This window comes from Accipiter gentilis, chromosome 6 (genome assembly GCF_929443795.1).
Source record: "Accipiter gentilis chromosome 6, bAccGen1.1, whole genome shotgun sequence".
Lineage (NCBI taxonomy): Eukaryota > Metazoa > Chordata > Aves > Accipitriformes > Accipitridae > Astur > Astur gentilis.
Window position 1 is genome coordinate 31,412,765 of NC_064885.1, and position 19,389 is coordinate 31,432,153.

General features: G+C 49.2%; 1 protein-coding gene across 5 annotated transcripts in view; it reads right to left on the bottom strand.

Annotated features, from left to right (window-relative positions):
- IL1RAP (interleukin 1 receptor accessory protein) overlaps window positions 1-19,002 on the bottom strand; it is a 49,793-nt gene extending 30,791 nt beyond the window's left edge. Inside the window, exons 1-2 of one of the 5 annotated variants that reach the window (XM_049802957.1) lie at window positions 18,606-18,875; window positions 1,764-1,831 (exon numbers count right to left, since the gene is read on the bottom strand). In XM_049802957.1, coding sequence (XP_049658914.1) covers window positions 1,764-1,830 — 67 coding nt within the window. In that variant the 5' untranslated portion in view covers window position 1,831; window positions 18,606-18,875. Of the gene's footprint in view, window positions 1-1,763; window positions 1,835-18,605; window positions 18,876-18,930 lie in introns of those variants that run through there. The other 4 variants (XM_049802956.1, XM_049802954.1, XM_049802952.1 and 1 more) reach the window with 4 other exon arrangements.
- Window positions 19,003-19,389: the final 387 nt, after the last annotated feature.

Below are 19,389 nucleotides of genomic sequence, written 5' to 3' on the forward strand. Positions count from 1 at the left end.
CCATCCAAGTACAAACAGCCATCCAAGCCCATCATGAATAACAAAAGACGTTTTGACAGCCCAAAGTGGTTTATGATGTCCATGGAACAAAAAGGGAGCTCTGAACTGAAAAGCGGGTCTGTCACCCATGGACCTGCAGAAAATTAATTGCATACACTACAGTGGATTTGCAGAAGAAATCTATTTTAACCGATCACGTGTCCCACGTATCACCCTTTGACACTTATGTTCTTGCAGCACTTTACAAGGGCTCTAACTATCCTGTACAGAAAACCTCTGCTAAAGGAGGAATATTTGAAGAGCACTAAATACCTCACAGAGATGCACAGAGGGTTCTGCCAGATCAATTGGCACAAGCCTGTGTGACCCAAACGCCAGGGTGCTCATTTGACTGCTCCCAGCTGACAGTCTCAGCTTCTAGAGCTGCTCTAACATTTCCTGGGCAATCCTGATTCAATTGCACCTACCTCCCATTTCTGAAAAAGCCCAAGATGACTGCACGTGGGGTGTTGTAATGCTGCCTCAGCAGGAGGAGGATATTGCGTTGGTGGAGAGCAGAACAGCACGTCCAGAAGAACACGCAAAGCAGGGATTTTCCCAGCAAGCAGCGGCAGTCTGCATTGCTGGGTCCCTCCTTCCCCAGGCACTTCTACTACCCGGGGCTTAGCCAAGGGGACCTAGGCCATATATTCTTTCTCCTTTCTTGTTTCCCCATTGCTCACCACTTCCACCAGACCCCTGTTAGCCAGGCTGAGGCATCCCCTACTGAAGACTACAGCCTACTGTGATATGCCTGCAGCCCTCGGGCAACCCGAGGAGAAAAGCCCCCCAGCCTTCAGCCTCCGTGATGAGCCCTGCACCGAGATGAACCTTGCTGAAGTGCGTATTGTGAATCTGGCCCAGATAATTCAGCATGGTCCAAAAGATAATGATACAAGAGCTGTTTATCTCCTCACGGTATTATAACTGCTTGTTTGCCAGTGCCGCAGAGGGGCAAGGGCTCATTGGGGTACTAGTCAATCCCCTGCACAGCCCTTATTTCTGAACATTTCCCCCTATAAAGCCAGCGCCTGTTCTTTCCTTCCTCCCCCTTTCCACTCATCTCCTGCAAATCATGCTGTCTCCTTCCACCCCCAAATAGGAAGTCCGGAGCCGAGACGCACACAATCTGCCTCTTCACAAGAGCTGGGCTGAACGTGTGCCAGAGGAGCTGTGAGCATGACAACATATTTCCTGCCAGGAAAGTGACTCAGTGAGACGGGTATGAGAGAGAGCTCCTCTTACTCAAGAAGTTCCCCTCTCCCCTTGCATCGCTGAGGCATGAGTCAGAATCTGAGAGTCGGAATCTAAATCCCCTCTGGATCCAGCCAGGAACAGCAGAGCTCCGGTTCAAGCCCAGGTCCTGCTTACAACTCAGTGACAAGTCAGCACCATGCGCCGAGCCCTGGTTTTGCCTCTCACGGAAGGGGAATAACAAAACTGGCTGAATTTGCAAAGCACTTTTAGGTTGAGGTGGTGCTTATTGCTATTTGCTAATGCACCCATTTACACCGTGCTTGGAGCCTCTATATGTGAGCATTACACAATACCCACACAGAACTAACATAGTGTTCATGCGTTTTGCTAAAGTATTTTGCACACGACCATTTCATCCAGGAATACTCTAAATGCTTAAAAATCACTGCGGCCAGTTTTCTTTCTCCAGCCCCAGATCAGCTCTTCCCGCGGTAAGCGGGCAGACCCATCACATGCCACATCCTTACCCGAGCCGCTGCCGAGGGTGACCATGCCCAGCCAAAGCGTAACCAGCAGCACACCAACCATCTTCATCCTGCTGAGACAAAGCACACACAGAGGTTCTGGTTATTTTACGCTATTTTCATCACTGCAGACAATTTTGTAACTCTGAGTGTATGTGTTTATTCCTCCACCCACCAGTGATCCTTTAATTCTCGTTTGTTCTTTTTTTATTTCATTAAGATTCCTTAAGAACAGCATCTGTATGGCAGCGTTGTTCTGCCTGCAGGCAGCTGCGTGAGCTCTCCAAGCCTGGGAGGTGATGGCTCAGAAAAGGACAGCCCAGCTCATTGACTTAAGTCACTGGAATAGTCTATATCCGTGAGCACAAGGAGCGAGGTAGATGCTTGCAGGCTAGAAATCCCAAGCTTTGACTCCCAAAACACCAAGGTCCTTTGCCAGTGCCTCATTCGCTCATTTCTAAGGACGAGTGCAGAGAGCATTCGTGATGGCAAGCAGCAACTGAAGCACATTTGCACTGAACATGCATCTGACAGTTCGGCATGACAACCACGCCGGTGCAGTCCGAATTTGCAAGGTGTGCTGCTGGTGACCTGCAAGAGTCCTGTGCTTCACCCCATTCCTGCAGGCAGGTCAAGGCTCCACCAGCTCTTTCCAGTCAAACCCTCCTTGGGATGGCCACCTCACAAGAGTAAACAAGTGCCAGGTTTGTACTCTCTTCAGAAATTATCTGAACAAAGATTTATACTTTCAAAGCAGCACTGATAGGCAAAAACCAACCCCAGACTTTGTTCCTGCTACAGAGCACAATTTCCTGTAATTTGAGATAAATGTACACTGCCAGACTTTCACTTGCCGCCTGCTCCAGTACCTGGCATTCAGCTCTCGGAGCTGTTCCCTCACTGGAATTAAATTTCCCTGTGTTTCTAGGTTTTCCAGGATGCAATTTATAAGCTGGTAGTCACAAAAGCTGATAAATACTGGGTGCTCTCATTAATGGGGCGAGGGTTACATTTGATATTCCTGGGTGCTGTCAGATCACAAAGGGAGAAGAGATGGTTAAAAGGCTGAACTTTATCAAAGCATCTCAGCTCCACTGGGCAGATGAGGTAATGAGCATGGTGATACTGTCAGGAGCGTGCTCATGAGATGACAAGAAATCTGCCCCATCAGGGTGGGCTAAAAGGGTGGGGAGAGAAGCCACAGAACTCTCTTAAACATGTCCCTCATAATCCTGTCCGTAATATACACATTACACTGAAGGGCTTCAAGCATAAGCAGAGAGCACCTGAGATTGCACAGTTACTGCAGAGTAACAAGAATGGGATGCGTGAACTGTACTACTCAAAATCCAGCAGCGGATATTGAATCCTTCCTTTTCAATGTGTGCATCTGAAAAGCCTTTGTACAATGCTTTCCCTCTGCCGGGCTCATCTCGAAGAGACAAAGGAAATCCGGAGCCAGCCTGCTCTTCCCTGCACAGTCCATGCAAAGGGCTACAGTCTGCCTCGGAAGCCATGAGACCTTCAGAAATGGGCAAGAAGCCGGGAAGAAAGTGAGTTTTCTTCCCTGGGGTCCAGCTGAGAGGGCTGGTCATCCCCTACCTCCTTCATTCAAACTGAAATGCCAGCTGCTAATCAAACCCTTCTCTATTGCCATCTACAGTCAGCTCCCAATGTCACTTTATAAAACTCTGTAGAGAGGGAACAAAATTAAGTACTTCTGCCCTCTGGAAATGCTGAAGAAAGATAAAACATCTTTATGCCATCAGATAGGACAGAGAGAACCAACATGCTGCACTTTTGGCAGCGCGCTTGTTTCGGCTGGGATAGAGTTAATTTTCTTCACAGTAGCTAGTGTGGGGCTACGTTTTGGATTTGTGCTGAAAACAGCATTGCTAACACAGGGATGTTTTCGTTATCGCTGAGCAGTGCTCACACAGAGCCGAGGCCTTTTCTGCTTCTCCCCCCACCCCACCAGCGAGCAGGCTGGGGGGGGGGGGCACAAGGAGTTGGGAGGGGACACAGCCGGGACAGCTGACCCCGACTGACCCAAGGGATGGTCCAGAGCACACGACGTCATGCTCAGCATATAAAGCTGGGGGAAGAAGGAGGAAGGGCGGACATTTGGAGTTACAGCATTTGTCTCCCCAAGTAACCGTTATGGGTGATGGAGCCCTGCTTTCCTGGAGATGGCTGAACACCTGCCTGCCCCTGGGAAGTGGGGAATGAATTCCTTGGTTTGCTTTGCTTGCATGTGCAGCTTTTGCTTTACCTGTGAAAATGTGTTTATCTCAACCCACAGGTTTTCTCACTTTTACTCTTTCAGTTTTCTCCCCCATCCTATCAGGGAGGAGCGAGCAAGTGGCTGTGTGGGGCTTAGCTGCCAGCTGGGGTTAAACCACGATAGGCAGGAATTTTGGAACTTTTGGGAATTCAGATGGTGGAAGACAGAAAGTGTAAACGGGGGGGGGGGGGGGGGGATCATTCTCATAATAAAGATCCCACATGGTTCCCTCTCCATTTGTCATTAGATAAATGCACAGCGTGTCCTAACACACCCTTATTTTCCAGTGATTCTCTCCTGCATTTTGCACAAATCAGACTGAATTCAGCCCTGAAGCAAGCAGGAACAACTACTGACTTTGGATGAGTTTCTCTCGTTTACAACAAGGCCATTTACGTGGCCCCAGGCCAAAATAAACTACTACATTTCACTCAGTGATACATGAACTCTGCAGCAAGCTAATATTTACATCCATTAACTATGCTCATAGGAACATGCTCCTTTCAACTGTCTCAAAGAGCCACCAGGTCTCTGTTCCCACGAGCAAGGTATCTAAGATTTCCAATGCTCTGCCTGCTAGTAGGAAAATTCTTGTTCTTTCCTCTACCCAGCTCTAAAATCAGAAGCCCTACACAGTGTGATTTACTTCTGGTTCATTCCAGGCTCTCCAGAGATCTTATCAGTGGAGACAGATGGACATGGAGCCTGTCAGATTACAGCAATTTCTCCATTATGGGAATGGGACTCAGTTGACCACAGCCCTGGCTGCTCTCACACTATACAAAATACAAGTGGCCGTGGAAGGCACAGGCACAGAGTCAAGGGCTGGTCAAGGGGAGCTGTCGCAACCTCCTGGATGCCCTGACTATGCCAGCATTTGCTAGCTGAGCTGAAACAAGAGGATTCTCCCCCTTTGCTAAAGAAACGGAGAGCTCACGCACACAATGAAGAAGACACAGGGGACTGTAGGGCAGGATGGCTTCTGCAGTCCAGGTCCACTCCTGTGGCACATAATTATTAAGGAAAAAAAAAAAATTAATGCCACAGGATCTGATGGTTTGTACTACTAACACAGTGCAGGGGCCAATTCTTGTATACTAGTGCTGCTAGCATTGTGATGCTTTGCTTTAAAAGGCCTGAAATCTGTGATATACCCCCAAGAGAAAGGTCTTTCCTCAGCAGTCCTGTGGTCACACAGTGTCATCATTTGTCCCCAGGGAGGATAACATGATTCTGCAGTGACACCAGGAAAAAAGCATTGCATCCATTCAGTTGCAGAGAGAGGGTGGGTTTTGCAATGCCATAAGAATCTGACACCACAGGACTACAACCCACTCCGGTCTTGCCAGGAACCAAGAGTTTTCTCAGCCTTTTCCAGCAACCTGCTTCTTTGCTTTGTGACATCAGAAGGCATGTTGCCATTTTGCCTGCATGTGATGCAATTCCAGTGGTGTCTGATTAAGCTGTTGCACAATTCGGTATCACTGCACTGAAACACCAGCATCTCTGGCTGCAACCAAAGGAGCCAGAGGTCAGAGAGTGCAAACACCAGCCTGCAGCAGAGGGGTTCACCTAACCGTGTCCACCCAAAAAGGACACAGACCTTGCCTCTAGTACACAAGCAAATAAAATAAAGGGAGCCAGGAAAAAAATCAGAGAGCAGAAGAGCATACCAGTTCAGAAATCAAATCACAGCTAGAAAGCAGGCAATCAGAGCAGCCAGAAGAAGGCTGTAGAGCTCTGATACATCCTCAGCGCTCCAGGAACTTCTCACGAGACCAATATACACTGAGGTGTTCTTAATGTCTCCATAAATTAACATTCTAATAATAATAATTCATAGAGCGGTTGGGGAAAACAATCCATCACTGCTGTTGCTGGAATTTTTTTAAGGAACTTGAAACATTCATTTTGTTTCAAATCAGAAATTGTTTCCTTGAAACGTTCATTTTGTTTCAAATCAGAAATTGTTTCCTTTTCGTTCCTGAGCATTTTCTTCTTCAAACTTTCACATTCTGTCTACTGGGGAGCAAAGAAAAGCAGGGTGGGGGGAAACACAGTCGTGGAAGTGTCTCCAGTCTTTAAAAGCAGAGGTGGTGGAAAGGTTTGTTTTTTCATTTGATACTGGCAAGAAGTGGCCTTTATGTCAGAAAAAGCATGAATATTTTCATATAAAATACCTTTTAATAAAACACCCTTCCCAAACAAACCTAGGCAAGGAATTATACCCTCCTGCCTTTAGCAGCATGGACACCTCAAAGGCTATGCGCTTTCCAAATGATTGTAAAACCCAAGACAGATGTCAAATAATTAACGAAGAAAGCTGCACTCAAAGTAACTACTGCATACCTATTCTCAAAGACACTGTACCAATTCTACAGAACAATGCTGCGTTTTCCAAGAAAATGCCTTTGTCCCTCCTAACCACAGGCACCTAGGGAGAGCTGACAGGTTTTTTGCTTTTTGCTGAGAAGTCACACTATGGCACACAGAACAAAGGCGCCCTTCAAAACCTTGCCACTAAGTGCTCTGGCTGAAAGGGCATTTGAAATAAAGCAGTTTCAGAAAGAGGAAAAAAAATAACACTGGCCACAGCAGGTTTTACATATTATTTTCTTTCTGTAATTCTGTCCCAAGCCCCTTTGAGTCAAAAGCATTCAAGAGTGCAGGACTGGCCCCAGGAAAAGGGATGCAAACACAAGGAGGCTAGCAAAAACCAGGGTGAGCTAGTTTAGGAAATGTTTTGCTTCTAATGCCATGTGGACTTGGGGCTGAAGGCTGACGGGCTGCAGAGTGAGGCTGGCACTCAGGAGAGGGGCACAGGTCCTCTGCTCCCACATCACTGTGGGCCCACGAGCCCTGCATCCCTGCATCATCGTGCAGCAGCACTGGAGAAGGCTGCTTGATGAGTTTGCCGGGTTTTCTTATGTAGAAAATAGATGTACAGTCCAAGTAAATTCAAAGAATCCAAAAGGCAGACAAAGGGCAGCCTGCAAAAGCCGCTGCAGAAAAGCAATAGCAAAAACACTAATGGAAAGTGGGAAAAGGCCCTTCGGCGCTCCAGGAAACACTTTCGCTTTTCAGTATGTGCAGGAGTAAGTCAGACAAAGGGGGGAATTACTGTAGCATAAACCATCTTGGTGCCACTTAGCCGGGCTTTGCGCAGCATCTCTCTGACCCTGCCTCTCCTCCGGAGGCCATTTGGGCACCGCACAGCACCACCCTTTGCTACGGTGTCAGTATTTTCTGCTCGTACCCGTGCCCAAAGCAGAGCCACTCCTGCAGCGAGCTGCCCAGTCCTGAGGAAAGCCCTGCTGAGCAACGTAATGTCACACTGAAATCTCTGGAGTTGTGGGTAGAAAGACGGGCGATGGGTTTTGGAAGTCCAGCCTTTTCTCCCCAGGAGGAATCGGCATGTTCATTAAAATTTTCCTTCCCAGACAGCTGCCAGGAACAGAATGGGGAGAAAACCAGCAGCAGTTTGATGATGAACTCCATAAGCAGCTCAGAACGCTTCTCCTGCTCTCACGCACGCTACACCGCGCTCACCACTTCAAACACAGGCACGCTGACCAACAAAGGGCCCCCAGCGCTATCCTCGGAAAAACAGTCGCATCTCTCCTAAGGGCAGGGAGCCCAATTTGTCTTGGCAGCAGCTCCCTAACAGCCAGGCATATTTCAGCAGGAGACAGCCAGGGCTGAAGCCTGGCCCGCAATCAGGGATATCGCGGGAGCCGTATGTGTGACCCAGTCAGCACATCTAATGGTGACACATCCAAGGCAGGAGCCTACGAGATCGATGCTGAAGTCCCACTTCGGCCAGGGTAGCTGCACTTACCAGGCTATCGCGTGCCTGACCACAGAGCGGGCTGAAAGGGTTTTGTTCTGAAATGTTTCTATCATAAAAGCAATTTACATCATCAGAACCAAAGGAAACATTTAGATTTGAGCAGACTGAAACTTTGTTACTAGCCAGAATCACAGCAAATATCAAACACTTGCTCTTGCAGGGGCGGGGGGAATGATGGTAGTCATACAGAAAGCTGCCCTGGTGAGAGGTCTCCCCTGCCGCTAGCACAAAGCATCTTCTGTCTTCCTTGGCTAGAGCTGGCCACCATCACTCAGGACCTGGAAGCACCAGCTCCCGGCACTGGAGAGCTACAGTGCTCACACACAGTTTTACACCCAGGTCTACGAGTACCCAGAAGAAAGAGGAAAAAACAAACAAAAAAACCCCAAGAAAATCCAGAAACAGTCTTCTTGGTCAGTGGCTCAGCCAGCTCTTTGCCAGCTGAGGACATGACACCAGGCATCCGAGGTGGCTCCATTTGCCCCTCACCCACCGCTGCCCTTCCCTGGCCTCCCACGCTGCACATCCAGGCCAAGGGCTGCAGTCTGCTGGCTTTTTAGTAATTACTTTTTACTAAATCCCCAACATGGGGATGAACAAATTGCACACTGTGTCACTCTGGGATCACCCCAGGAGGTGATCCCAAGCTACTTCTCCTTCAAGACAGCAGCGCAAACTGCCGGAGCAAGGCTGACCTTCAAAGAGCACCAAGAGCTCCCGCGGGCAGAGCGGGCAGCAGCCCCACCTTGGGCTCAGAGGCTCGGGGAAAAGCAGGGAGACGTTCATTAACAGCGAATCATTTCTGGGAGCTTCCTTGGTAGCGCAAGATTTGCCTCTGCCGGTGCCAATGTTTGGGACATCGAGGCGATTGCCAGGCAGGGAATTTGTGATCCGCTATTGGCATTTAGATACCATCTCCTGGCGTCCTTTTGGCTCAACAGATTTAACGCTAATAATGAGAATTCAGAGGAAGAAGCTGTTTTTCCCCCTCTCAAGAGAAAAGGAAAAAAGTGCAATCTAGACATGTGGAGAGAAGTGTGAGGGGCTTGAAAAATATATCTGAAGAAAGTCAGTATCCCCTCCTTTCCTTTTCAGTTCGCCTGGGGTCCTCTCAGGGCTTGGCAAAGCAGAAATGCTACAGATCTTGCACACTGCTCTGCTGGAGCCCTGGGTGCCGCTGATTATACACTGGCAGCTGTTTAGCAGGCAGAGCACACTGTATTTCATACATTTAAAATAAACTAGCTCAATATCCGTCACCTCTCCAAAATGTATGCACACCTGGACAATACAAATAAACAGCTGGGACTATCACCCAGAGATCTGTGGAGTGGGCTGAAGAGGGGCAGGTTGAGCCACAGCTATGAAATCAAATAGCACGGATTACCAATGCACACGCTTTGGCCACCGAGCAGTTCAAACACCAATCTACAAGAGCACTTCTGTGCTCAAGCAAAAGGTATCCAGCCAAGATAGTCTATTTTTTAAGTCTGAATAGCCAGGGAATGAAAAGCTTCCAACAGAGCTTCAAAGAGAGCTGAGACCTTCCATGAAGTCAGACACAATGCTTCTATTTTGGACAACGATGTTACAGTGAAAGGAGAGCTCTGAGAAATACCCACGTATTGCGCTACTGGAAAATAAACTGACAAACTAATCTCTGCACAGAAAAAAAGAAATCCGCAACCAACATGGCTCAGAGACCTGAGGACACTTAAGGAATCCAGAGTGAGATTCCTCCCTTGCTGGAATAGTTCTGATTAGCTGTCATGGAGCACCTGGACACATCTGAGAACAAGCATTTAATTTATACATTCTGCCTCCTGACCTTTTTAATGGGTTTTAGATGTAAGCAACCCCACTGCCCTCTCTAAGAGGTTATTCCAACGTCCTTGTGGATATAGCAGCACATCCACATTGTGCAACAGATTGCACAGCAGCAACTCCAAGCTAGCTCAGCCCAAGTCTCTAAGGCCAGAGAATACGATGCAGACTCGACCAGGCTTATCAGCTGGGTTTAGTGCCTTTCACAGGACTGGCCTGGCACTCTTGAACCCCAGAGCAGCCTTCCCAGGAGAGGTGTTTTCCTCGCAAGCCCAGCCTGGCGCAGCCAGTGCTCTGCAGCCCCACTGCACGCCCCTACTGTCACGACAGGAGCTGCACCCAGTCCTGCTGAGCACTAGCTGTAATAGGCTCTCGGTCTCAAAAAACTCTCCAAGAGTTTCTTAAGTTCGAGTCCTTGCTGCCAGCTACATACCTGCTCTGTCACTTCACCTCCTCCCCTTACAGCCCTCAGTGCTTGCAGACCAGATTCCCAGGACGGCTGCTCCATATTCAGCCAACATCTTCCCCTTCTTGTTCCCCCAGAGAGGGGCACAGCAAGCAAAAAGCCTCCAAGCACCACCGTGCTCCAGAGCACATCACTGCGTTTCACTCCCCTTTCCAAGCATCTCTTTTACTGTACCATTGCCACAAAATCCCCAGGCAGACTGCAATGCCTCCAGCACCGCTGGCAGGTTTACCCATGCTGCTGCCAGTGGCAAAGACCTGATCTCCAACTCTCCCTGTGGTGGCATAAGAGAAAGATTTCCTCGAGTGACTCCGGGCATCCTTGGATAAGCAACATATTCAAGGGTAAAAGCAAGCTAGCTGAGTTTTTCTTTTTCAAGTTTGGGCCACACAGTGTTTCCACACTCGGCACTTCTATTAATCACATTAATTTAATCGCATTTAGCCTTATAAGAAAAAGCAAACAAGAATAAGACATGAAGATGCTTCATTCCCCCTCCTTCAGCTCAAACAAGCTGCTCTGTAAGTGTGCTTTACACATCAATCCACAGCAAAATTTAAAGCAATAGAAAAAGGAAGAGCAAAGGCACTGAAAGCCTGGGAGTCACCTGCCTCCCCCAGGACAACACCCACTTACAAGCAGTTCTCCAGAGGTCCTTCCAGCCCTCCCATGGGCCTCCATGTTCCCAACCCATCCACTTGGTCCTCCTGGTGACTATCAGAGCAACTTTCTTCCACGTGCCTGCCCCTTCCTGGTCAGCACAGTACGGTTGCGCTCTGCAAAGGGGACTAGAAAAAGCTGGGCACGGACAGAAAAAAGGAGGAAAAGAGAAACAGAACAAGACAATCCTTCCCATGTCACATTCATCACATTTGCTCCCCACGTCTCTAACATTTCCTTCTGCAAATATTAGGTTGCACCCTCACAGGGAACTTGCTCAGGCTCTGCCTGCACTGACCCCATCAGTGCAGCTCTAAATTCAATCTTCTAACAACGGCACCCTGAATTTTCAAGTCCAGGAGCCTCCTACGAGAAGGTCTGCTCTGTGACCCACAGCACCTACACAGTGGGAAGGCTGAGAAGGGGCTGCAGGCAGCAAGCAGTGTGCTGTGATTGTCATCAATATTAATTATTTGGGGAGAATATGATTGATCTCATGAGGGCAATGAATTCATTTCTCCAGCTGAATGACAAACAAAAGGCAATATATGCACTGCTGACATTTCCAAAGGCTACAAGGAGCAGTGACAGGAGGAAATACCGCTATGTGTTAAAACCCTGCTGCAAAGGGCCAAAAATCTGAAAAGTCTCCAAAATTTTCTGTTCGGAGCATTTTCAATGCCAGGAAGCGGATGCCTTCATATTCTCAAATCTGCACTGACCCTAGCCCTGGGCTGCCTCACCTCTTTGCATTGAGAGGAAGCAATCACTAAGTGTCTTTGGAAAGTTGGGTTGTTTCCCCTCTTGCTCTTTGAAACTTCTTGGCAACAATTAGAGAGTCATTGCACCTGGCAGACAAGGGGAGGGGAGGGGGGGAAGCTTAGAAAGGGGAAAACATTGCCTTCCTGGGTGGCGACAACCCAGGGCTATTCAGCAGGGCTGAAATGTGAAAATGCAGCTCCCCTGTGCAGTGGGAGAAGAGGAGGACACAGTAAGCCCGGAGAAAAGCATTCCCACCTCTCCATGGCCTTGGTTCAGGGGTGTCTGTGTGTGTGCAGCCTCCCAAGGAGCCAGAATTAAACAGTCTCCCTAAAGCCCACATAGCAACGCGAGACAGAACGAGGAAGGTGGAGAAAGGTAAATGCACTGGGGCTGTGGCTATTTTTACAGGAGAATGGATGAGGGGGAAAGACAACCCAGTCCATGGGGATGTTAATCCAGTGGAGCCTGAGTTTTGCCACGTCCTTCAGTCACCCCAACACAAGCCCTGTCTGGCTCAACTGCAACCAGCACAATTAGCTAGAGCAACACGTTTTAGGATCCAGCAGCACATCTGTGCTCATTCAAAGAGGCTGGGTGCCCTACAAGCCCTTCACAGCCTGCCAACGTTATCACGCTGGGCAGCAACACATACGTCCCCCTCACATTATCCAGATTCCTCCTTATAAACAAGGGCTGGGAGGTGTCTGTGCTTGAAGGAAGAAGGGGGAGGTAGCTATTTCTCAACGGAACAAATCCAATTATTTGTATTAGAGTGAATTTGTACGGCTCTTACTGTCAGAATAAGTATTTTCTACAGATCCTGGAGCTTTGAATCAACAGATTGCTGATGTTACTATGGTGGCCCTAGATGTTACTATGGTGGGGTAGAGGTGAGGTGGTTTTACTTTTGGTTCCTTGTGAGATTTGCTTTTTGCACTAGGGCTCACCTCAGAAAATAATAACTAGAAATTTGGGCTCCTGCCGCTGCCATTTACTATGCTCCCGCAAGTCTCTAAGGTGGAAGATTTTAAAACAGTTTACTGGTTTAGGGTAGCAATATGAGTTTCTGCTTAATCTACATGAAACATACAGAGGCATCAATCACCAACTGTAGCGCATGAAAAATTGTAGTGCCTCCCTGATAATCAGGCATCAGAGAGCTTATAGATGGCTGTCCCCTGAACGGAGTGCATTAGTAGGGGCTTCTGAAATCTGTGCCTCTGTTTCCCCAGCCACACTTATAACAGCCTCTCCCCACCTCACACCACAGCTGTGCATCTTAATGTCTCTAAAGTGCTTAGAGATGCCGAGATGAAAGATAACACATGAGTGCAAAGTATAGATTAATTCCCTGAGCTCAGCAGTCACTGGAGCTGATGGGGCTAAATGTACCACATACCCACCACGCAAAACTTGGGTTCTGAGCCTGTCTTAAATAGTAACCACTTAAGCAGCAGTTCCCTTGGAACAAGTCATTTTGGGGCTGGTTGGCTGGGCACATGGAGTCCCAGAACGCAGGAAACACAGAAATGCAATACACCACTATGAAAAATAGAGGCTTTTCCAGAATAAGGTTTCAAACCTGTTCCTATAGAATCCGGTAGTAGGATTTCAACTCATTTCAGTAGGAACATGACAGAGCTGTTCACATTTTAGCAACCAGCATGTTAAGAGCATGGCCAAACATAATTCGAAAAGCTATTTCCACTTCTGTTTGTTTTTTAAATGATTAAAAATCCAGTTTAAATATTGCAAGGAAAACTTTAAATTGAGCAAGATAAGTTTTGGCTTCCTTCCGAGTAGAAGGCAAACCCCAAAACGTTACTGCAAATCTAACAGATGGGAGTTATTTTTCACTCTTTAAAAATTTCATTCCCTTGCACTGAGATTAACTGTAATTAGCTCTTTATTTACATCTAGGACAAAAGGTAAGATGATAAAGAAAGGCAACTATAACCACAAATCACAGGCAGCAAAAGGCAAAAAAACCCAAATAATCCCTCTGAGAAGAAAACGTCATATCTTCCTCGCCAAGCAGCATAATTGTTACAAATATATCGTTAAACAGCTCCACAGCATCCTGTCAGCACTAAGGATAAACATTTAGGTCACAGTTTTGCAAGCTTTTACACACAAGCTGATCGAATATATAAGAATCATCCTCTGAACATCTGAAAATATCACATGCCTATGAGTGGACAGGATCAGGCCTAAGAGAGTCAGGATATTTCATTACACTTTCTTTCAGTCATGCAAGGGATTAAGCAAAGCCAGGAGAGGAATAAAAAAAACAAAAAACAACAACCCCCAAAACACCACAACACACAGCAGCTTTTCTAGTTAAAGAGACAGAGAGGCATTAAAACTTACTTTCTCTTTTTGTTTTTTTCCTTTTTTTAAAGTCCTCTTCTAATTCTGATAACACCTCAGCTTAGGAAAAACGAAGAGGCTCCTTATGTATTTGTGCGAGCACACGATTCACGTTGCATCTTTGCCCTCCCGTCGCACAACAAACCTGTCCGAGGAGCTCCCTGCAAAGCCCAGAACCAGCCTTCTGCCGTGGTACTTCCAGGCTGCAACGCAGAGCTCCCAGCTTGTGCCCAGACAACCCACTGACCGCGGCCACGCTGGCTGAAGCTGAAGGCCAGATCCAAAGCTGTAAGGATTAAATAGTAAAGCTTGCCCAGCCATGCCTAAGAGAGCTGTTAGCAATAAAGAAGACTAAACGGCCTTGATGGCAGTCTCAAATGCTTCTGAATCAACTGGGCACTCCCCTGTGCCAGCTCAGGGATCCCAATACCCATGATGGACATGGGATGGGAGCGCCTGACCATCCAGTTCTCCTTCCAGGCATGATAATACGGTCTCCTTCTGCGGACACCTAGAGAGAGCTGGTAAGAGCTGGTAGCTCTTGATGACCCTACTCTGGGTGGGATTGCCAAGGTAATGATCTCTGGCACCTCCCCGGTGTTCCCAGGAGAAGGAGCCACCTACCACTCCCCTGATTCAGCCCAGGATTCATGGCAGTCTCTTATTCTCTGCCCCAAACAGAGCTTTTAAATTAATGGTCCCTTTTTGTTAACACATGTAAATCTGAAAAGACTCCGTAAGAATCAGCGTAACTTTTTCATATAAATATGGAGTCGGCACATAACAAGAGAGAGAGAAGTAGGAGAGTAAGAAGGAAAGCAAGAAGGTCCAAACCCAACACCAGGGACCTTGACTCCACTCACTGAAAAAGTTAAGGACTGGTATAATTCTCCTCATTTTACTCAGATGACAAAGTGAAGCTCTCACTCTCTCACACTCTTTCCTTCTCTTTCCCTAACACTCTCAGAGACTTCTATCTTTAGCCAGTTATCCTTGCTGTAATTTTCTTAAAATTGTAATTGGATAATCATGCCAACTCAGGGGAAACCTGTGTCAGAGGAATTCCTGGGGATATAGTCCCCATTTGATGAAACTGAGAGTAGCTAAGTTAACAAAGGACTCGCTAAAGATACGATTCTTTGCTCATAGTAGAAATCCTCTTTTACCAGAAACTATTTTTAAGGAACCCTATAACGAAATATGTACGCTTGTACATTCATGCTCTCCTATTCTATTTTCTGTCAAATAAGACTCTGAAATTATGAATATCATGATCTGTGCATGTGTCTCACTGAGACCTCTGAGGTTGAAGGTAGCAAGTGTGCTGGCTAAGATCTAAATTCCCAAAAGCAGAGGCACCATTTGAACTAATTTCCCCAAATCAGTTTCCTTTTTGCAGTCTCTCCGAGCATACATGTGGCTCAGTTGCATGCCAAAGCCCTACACGTAAAAACACTGCGGCTGAGAAACGCGAGATTAGCCTTCTGCTTTGCAAAAACATTGGGGTGGGGAGGAGAAATCCTAAAATACCTCCCAAAAGAACCAGCTGTTTTGTTCCAGTTTAGCAGTGACCAAATCTCAGCCATACATTTTGCTGATGGCAGAGCAGAACAAAGCAGTTACAAACCTTGGAGGGAAAGAAACCCGCCTGCACGTGAGCCCCTGAGCTGCACCCAGGCTGCAGAGCTGGTGTGAGAGAGGGGGTCAGCCCAAGCGTGGCAAACGTGACAGCCAGCTTTGCCTTCCTTCTGCCTCTGCATCTGGCCCACCTCGCGCAGCCGAAGGAGCACCAGCTCTCACCCACCGGGTACGGAGATGCTACCGGCTGGGCTGCATCAGCCTGGCAGCACAGAGGAGACGGCTCTTGGCTCTGCTTATGGGAGCAGAGAAATCCATGAGCTGTGTCAAGAGAAAGGCAGGGGAGGAAGGAGGAGAGCAGGCAAGGTCTGAACTGTGAGCTCCACTGTAGAAAGTGTTTCAGTTCCCAGATAACGTGGAGCTGTTCACAGATTTCAGCTTATATAGGCTTTTCCATATATCTATTTTTACTCCCGAAGCATTCCCCATTACAGTATGATGAAAAGAAAGACCGGACAGCATGGATGCTCGCAGATACCTGAACGCGTTCACATGCTGATTATAATCTTCCAAACTGTCCACCTTGCTAAGGCAACCCGTGGTCTGAGAACCAAGCTGGGACACCTCCTCTCCCACACCACCAGCTGCAAGGGTTACGTTTGTGGCAATTTTTTGCAAGTCAGAGTCTTGCTGAAACGGGAGGACATTTGACAACACTGGAAGACCCAGGACAGATGGGGAAAGGAAGATGAATCATATGTCTGCCAAAATAACCAACATAAAAATCCTGACATAAGTGAGAAGGAATAAAAGAACAGATCTGGCCTCTTGTTCTGAAGGAATGAAATGCTTCTTCCCTGGTGCTGGCATCTGGCACATGCAGGTATTGAAGGAATAAAGCTGGAACAAGCTCTCTCTGCCTCCTCCTTCCTATATGCATATTTCAGAGCATAAAATTATAGCACCAAGGCCAGCAAGGAGGCATTCCCCATCCCTCCACATATCCAGGCACTACCCAACCTCCTGCCACACCGCTCTGCCAACCCTCCGACGTCTCTCTTACCCGTGTGTTCCTGCGAGGCACTTTGGGGTAGCACTACCTGACCCGGGGTATGAGCCTGCTCAAGCCCGGACCGGTGCCGTACTCATCCCCACTGCACACTAGCTAACGCTCAGATGCAGGATACCTGAGCAGAGCCCCTTCCAGAGGTCTGGAAGGAGAGAGCCCCGAGGTGTTCAGACACAAGCTTTCCTTCACAGACTCTGGAAGGACCAGGCGTGGGCAGACTTGAGCAAGCACAGCTCTTCCTATGTAATACATAGACACTCTGAACTCAAGCTACATCCAGAGACATGGAAAGAAAGCCACAGGGTTGCGTGCACGTAAACCCGTCCTCTGCCTTGCACAGAGGTACTGTGTTAGAAACTTAACTTCTCACCCCACAGCTCTCTGCTTCACCTCCATGCAGCATCTCCCACCTTCCCAGCTTAATGTTTCCTGATCGTTTCAGCGCCCTGCACACTTCCACCGCCCCACGCCCTCACAGCCTTACTCTCCGCATTCCATGTTATTCTACATCCTTAACCGCTCCTACAGAGAGGGTGTTCCCAGTGACAAGAACAACCCTGCACCTACTTCAAGAGCTTAATCCTCTCGGCCTGTCCGTCCCTGCTCACCACAGCCAGGCAGGCAATGGGAGCAGAAGGCAGGACCCTTCCCAGCACCGAGCCCTCCCACCAGAAAGCCCTCGGGCTGGAGTGATGCTCTCCATGCAAAGAGGAGAGGCCTTTCCTGCAAGGAACATAAGAAAGCAAGTAAATCTTCCAGAGCTGCCAAAAGCAACCTGTTATAAACGACCCTCTAAGTTATGAGATAGGGACTGTCCACAGCACAGTTAATAAATAACACCCCACAATCCTTCTGTGTATGGAAGTATAAGTTCAGTGACAGTTCTGCTTACCCACGAGGGGCCACAGTTAAAAATGGAGTGTCAGGAAAGTAGTACTTTTTAATTATATAGCAAATAATTTTTTTAAAAAAGATAAGGAGCTTGCTGCCATCTCCCAAATCCAGAAGTAAAAAGCCCTTCCTAGGATAACAAAACTAACTGCATAGAACAAAAGCCATCACTTGATAAGAAAAGAAGATCTGTAAAGAAAAACAGAATTTTATCCAAGCGTTACAACCAGCTATTCACAAAGCAGAGGCTAGGATGGAAAGAAGGAACGTGTGTGTGTGACAGTGTATTTATAATCCAGTTTACAGTAACATCCTAAGGCCCTGAGATCAGGATGCCGTTGTGCCAAGCACCGTACAGCCGCGCTCCGAGAAGCCAGCCCAGGCTGAGGAACAAGCACTGCCACCGTAATGAAGAGGAGCGACACTGGCACAGAAAAGGGCCACCTGAAGCACTGGAGCCTCGATGGCTTCCTTTTCAGGAAAGCATTCCCACCATCTAGTTTCCATCCAGATACCCCCCCCCCCCCCAAATGCTTCAGATAAGGGGGCAGCTGTCCTCAACAAACACACAGCAAAAGGCATCTTGCTGCCGGCATCTGATCACTTTCAGGCTGTTTTCTTGGACACGTCTCTTGCACTTCATTTTCCTGCTGCAGCTTAAGTCTGACCCCTTCCTCTCCCCCCTTCCATTTCAAAGATCTGTTTGACAGCGGAACAGAACAGGTATCAGAGGCTCAACGCATTTGCAATGCGGATGAAAATTAAAGTTGCATTTGCCAGTGCACGCAGCGCTCTAGCTAGGAACATCCAGATTTCCCCGGCCCAAAGGAGGGAATTTAAGGAAACCACTCTGCGTTTCGGGTACCGGCGGCACGGCTGCAGGAGCGGCGGAGACCCTCGGCTGCGGTCCCGCACCTCGCCTCGGGCTTCCCTTCCCACCGGCTGCCTCCTTTACCGGGGGACAGCGCCGGGGTGTCCCCGGCTCCGGCAGCGGCACAGCCGCCGCAGCGCCCGCTCGCCTCCTCCGTCCCTCGCTCCCGTTAACCCCGGCCCGGCGGGGCTGGACGCGGCCGCGCACGTTCGCTTCTCACCGGGCAGAGGCGTCTCCGGGCCGGGGGCCGCGAAGGTTCCTCGGGCTCTCCCGAGCGGTTCTTCTTTTTTTTTTTTTTTTTTTTTTTTTTTTTCCTTTTTTCGCCGACGAGCGGGGGCTGCCGCCGCCACCGCCCGCCTCACCCCGCGCACCGCCGGGGCTGGAAACCGCCGCCTCCTCCAGAAACTTTCCCTCCGAGTGCGGGGAAGTTCAGGACCGGGGCGGGCCGGACCCCCCCGGGCCCCGGGGCCGCGCCTCCCGCCCGCCGCCCACACCTACAGAAACACGCGTGTACGCCCCCCCCCCCCCCCTCGCCCGTGGCTCACCTGAGAAGGCGGCGGGCGCGCGCAGCCGTGTCCCGCGCGCCGCGCTCTCCTCCTCCTCCTCCTCCACCTCTTCTTCTTCTTCCTCTTCCTCCTCCTCCTCCTCCTCCTCCTCCTCTTCGTCCCCGGTCCCCGGCTCCGCTCCGCCCCTTTCCCCGCCGGCCGCGCTCCTAACGCCCACGGCGGGGGGGGGTGGGGGTGGTGTCACACCGGGGGAACCGGCAGCAGCCGGGGTGGGAGGAATCGCGTGGAGCCAGCGAGCGCGGGGCGGGTTTGTGAGGCGGCCCGCTGCCGCCGCCGGGCCCCTCTCGCAGTTCGCGGGGTCCTGCTGCGAGGAGGCGGGTTAGGCGGCCGGCCGCGGGCCACGGCTCCCTCTCCTGGCCCGAGCCGTCGTGCCGGCTTGACGCTGCCTGAAGTCAGGGCCCCGTCCTGAGGGCGGCCGAGAGACATTAGGGAGCCTTT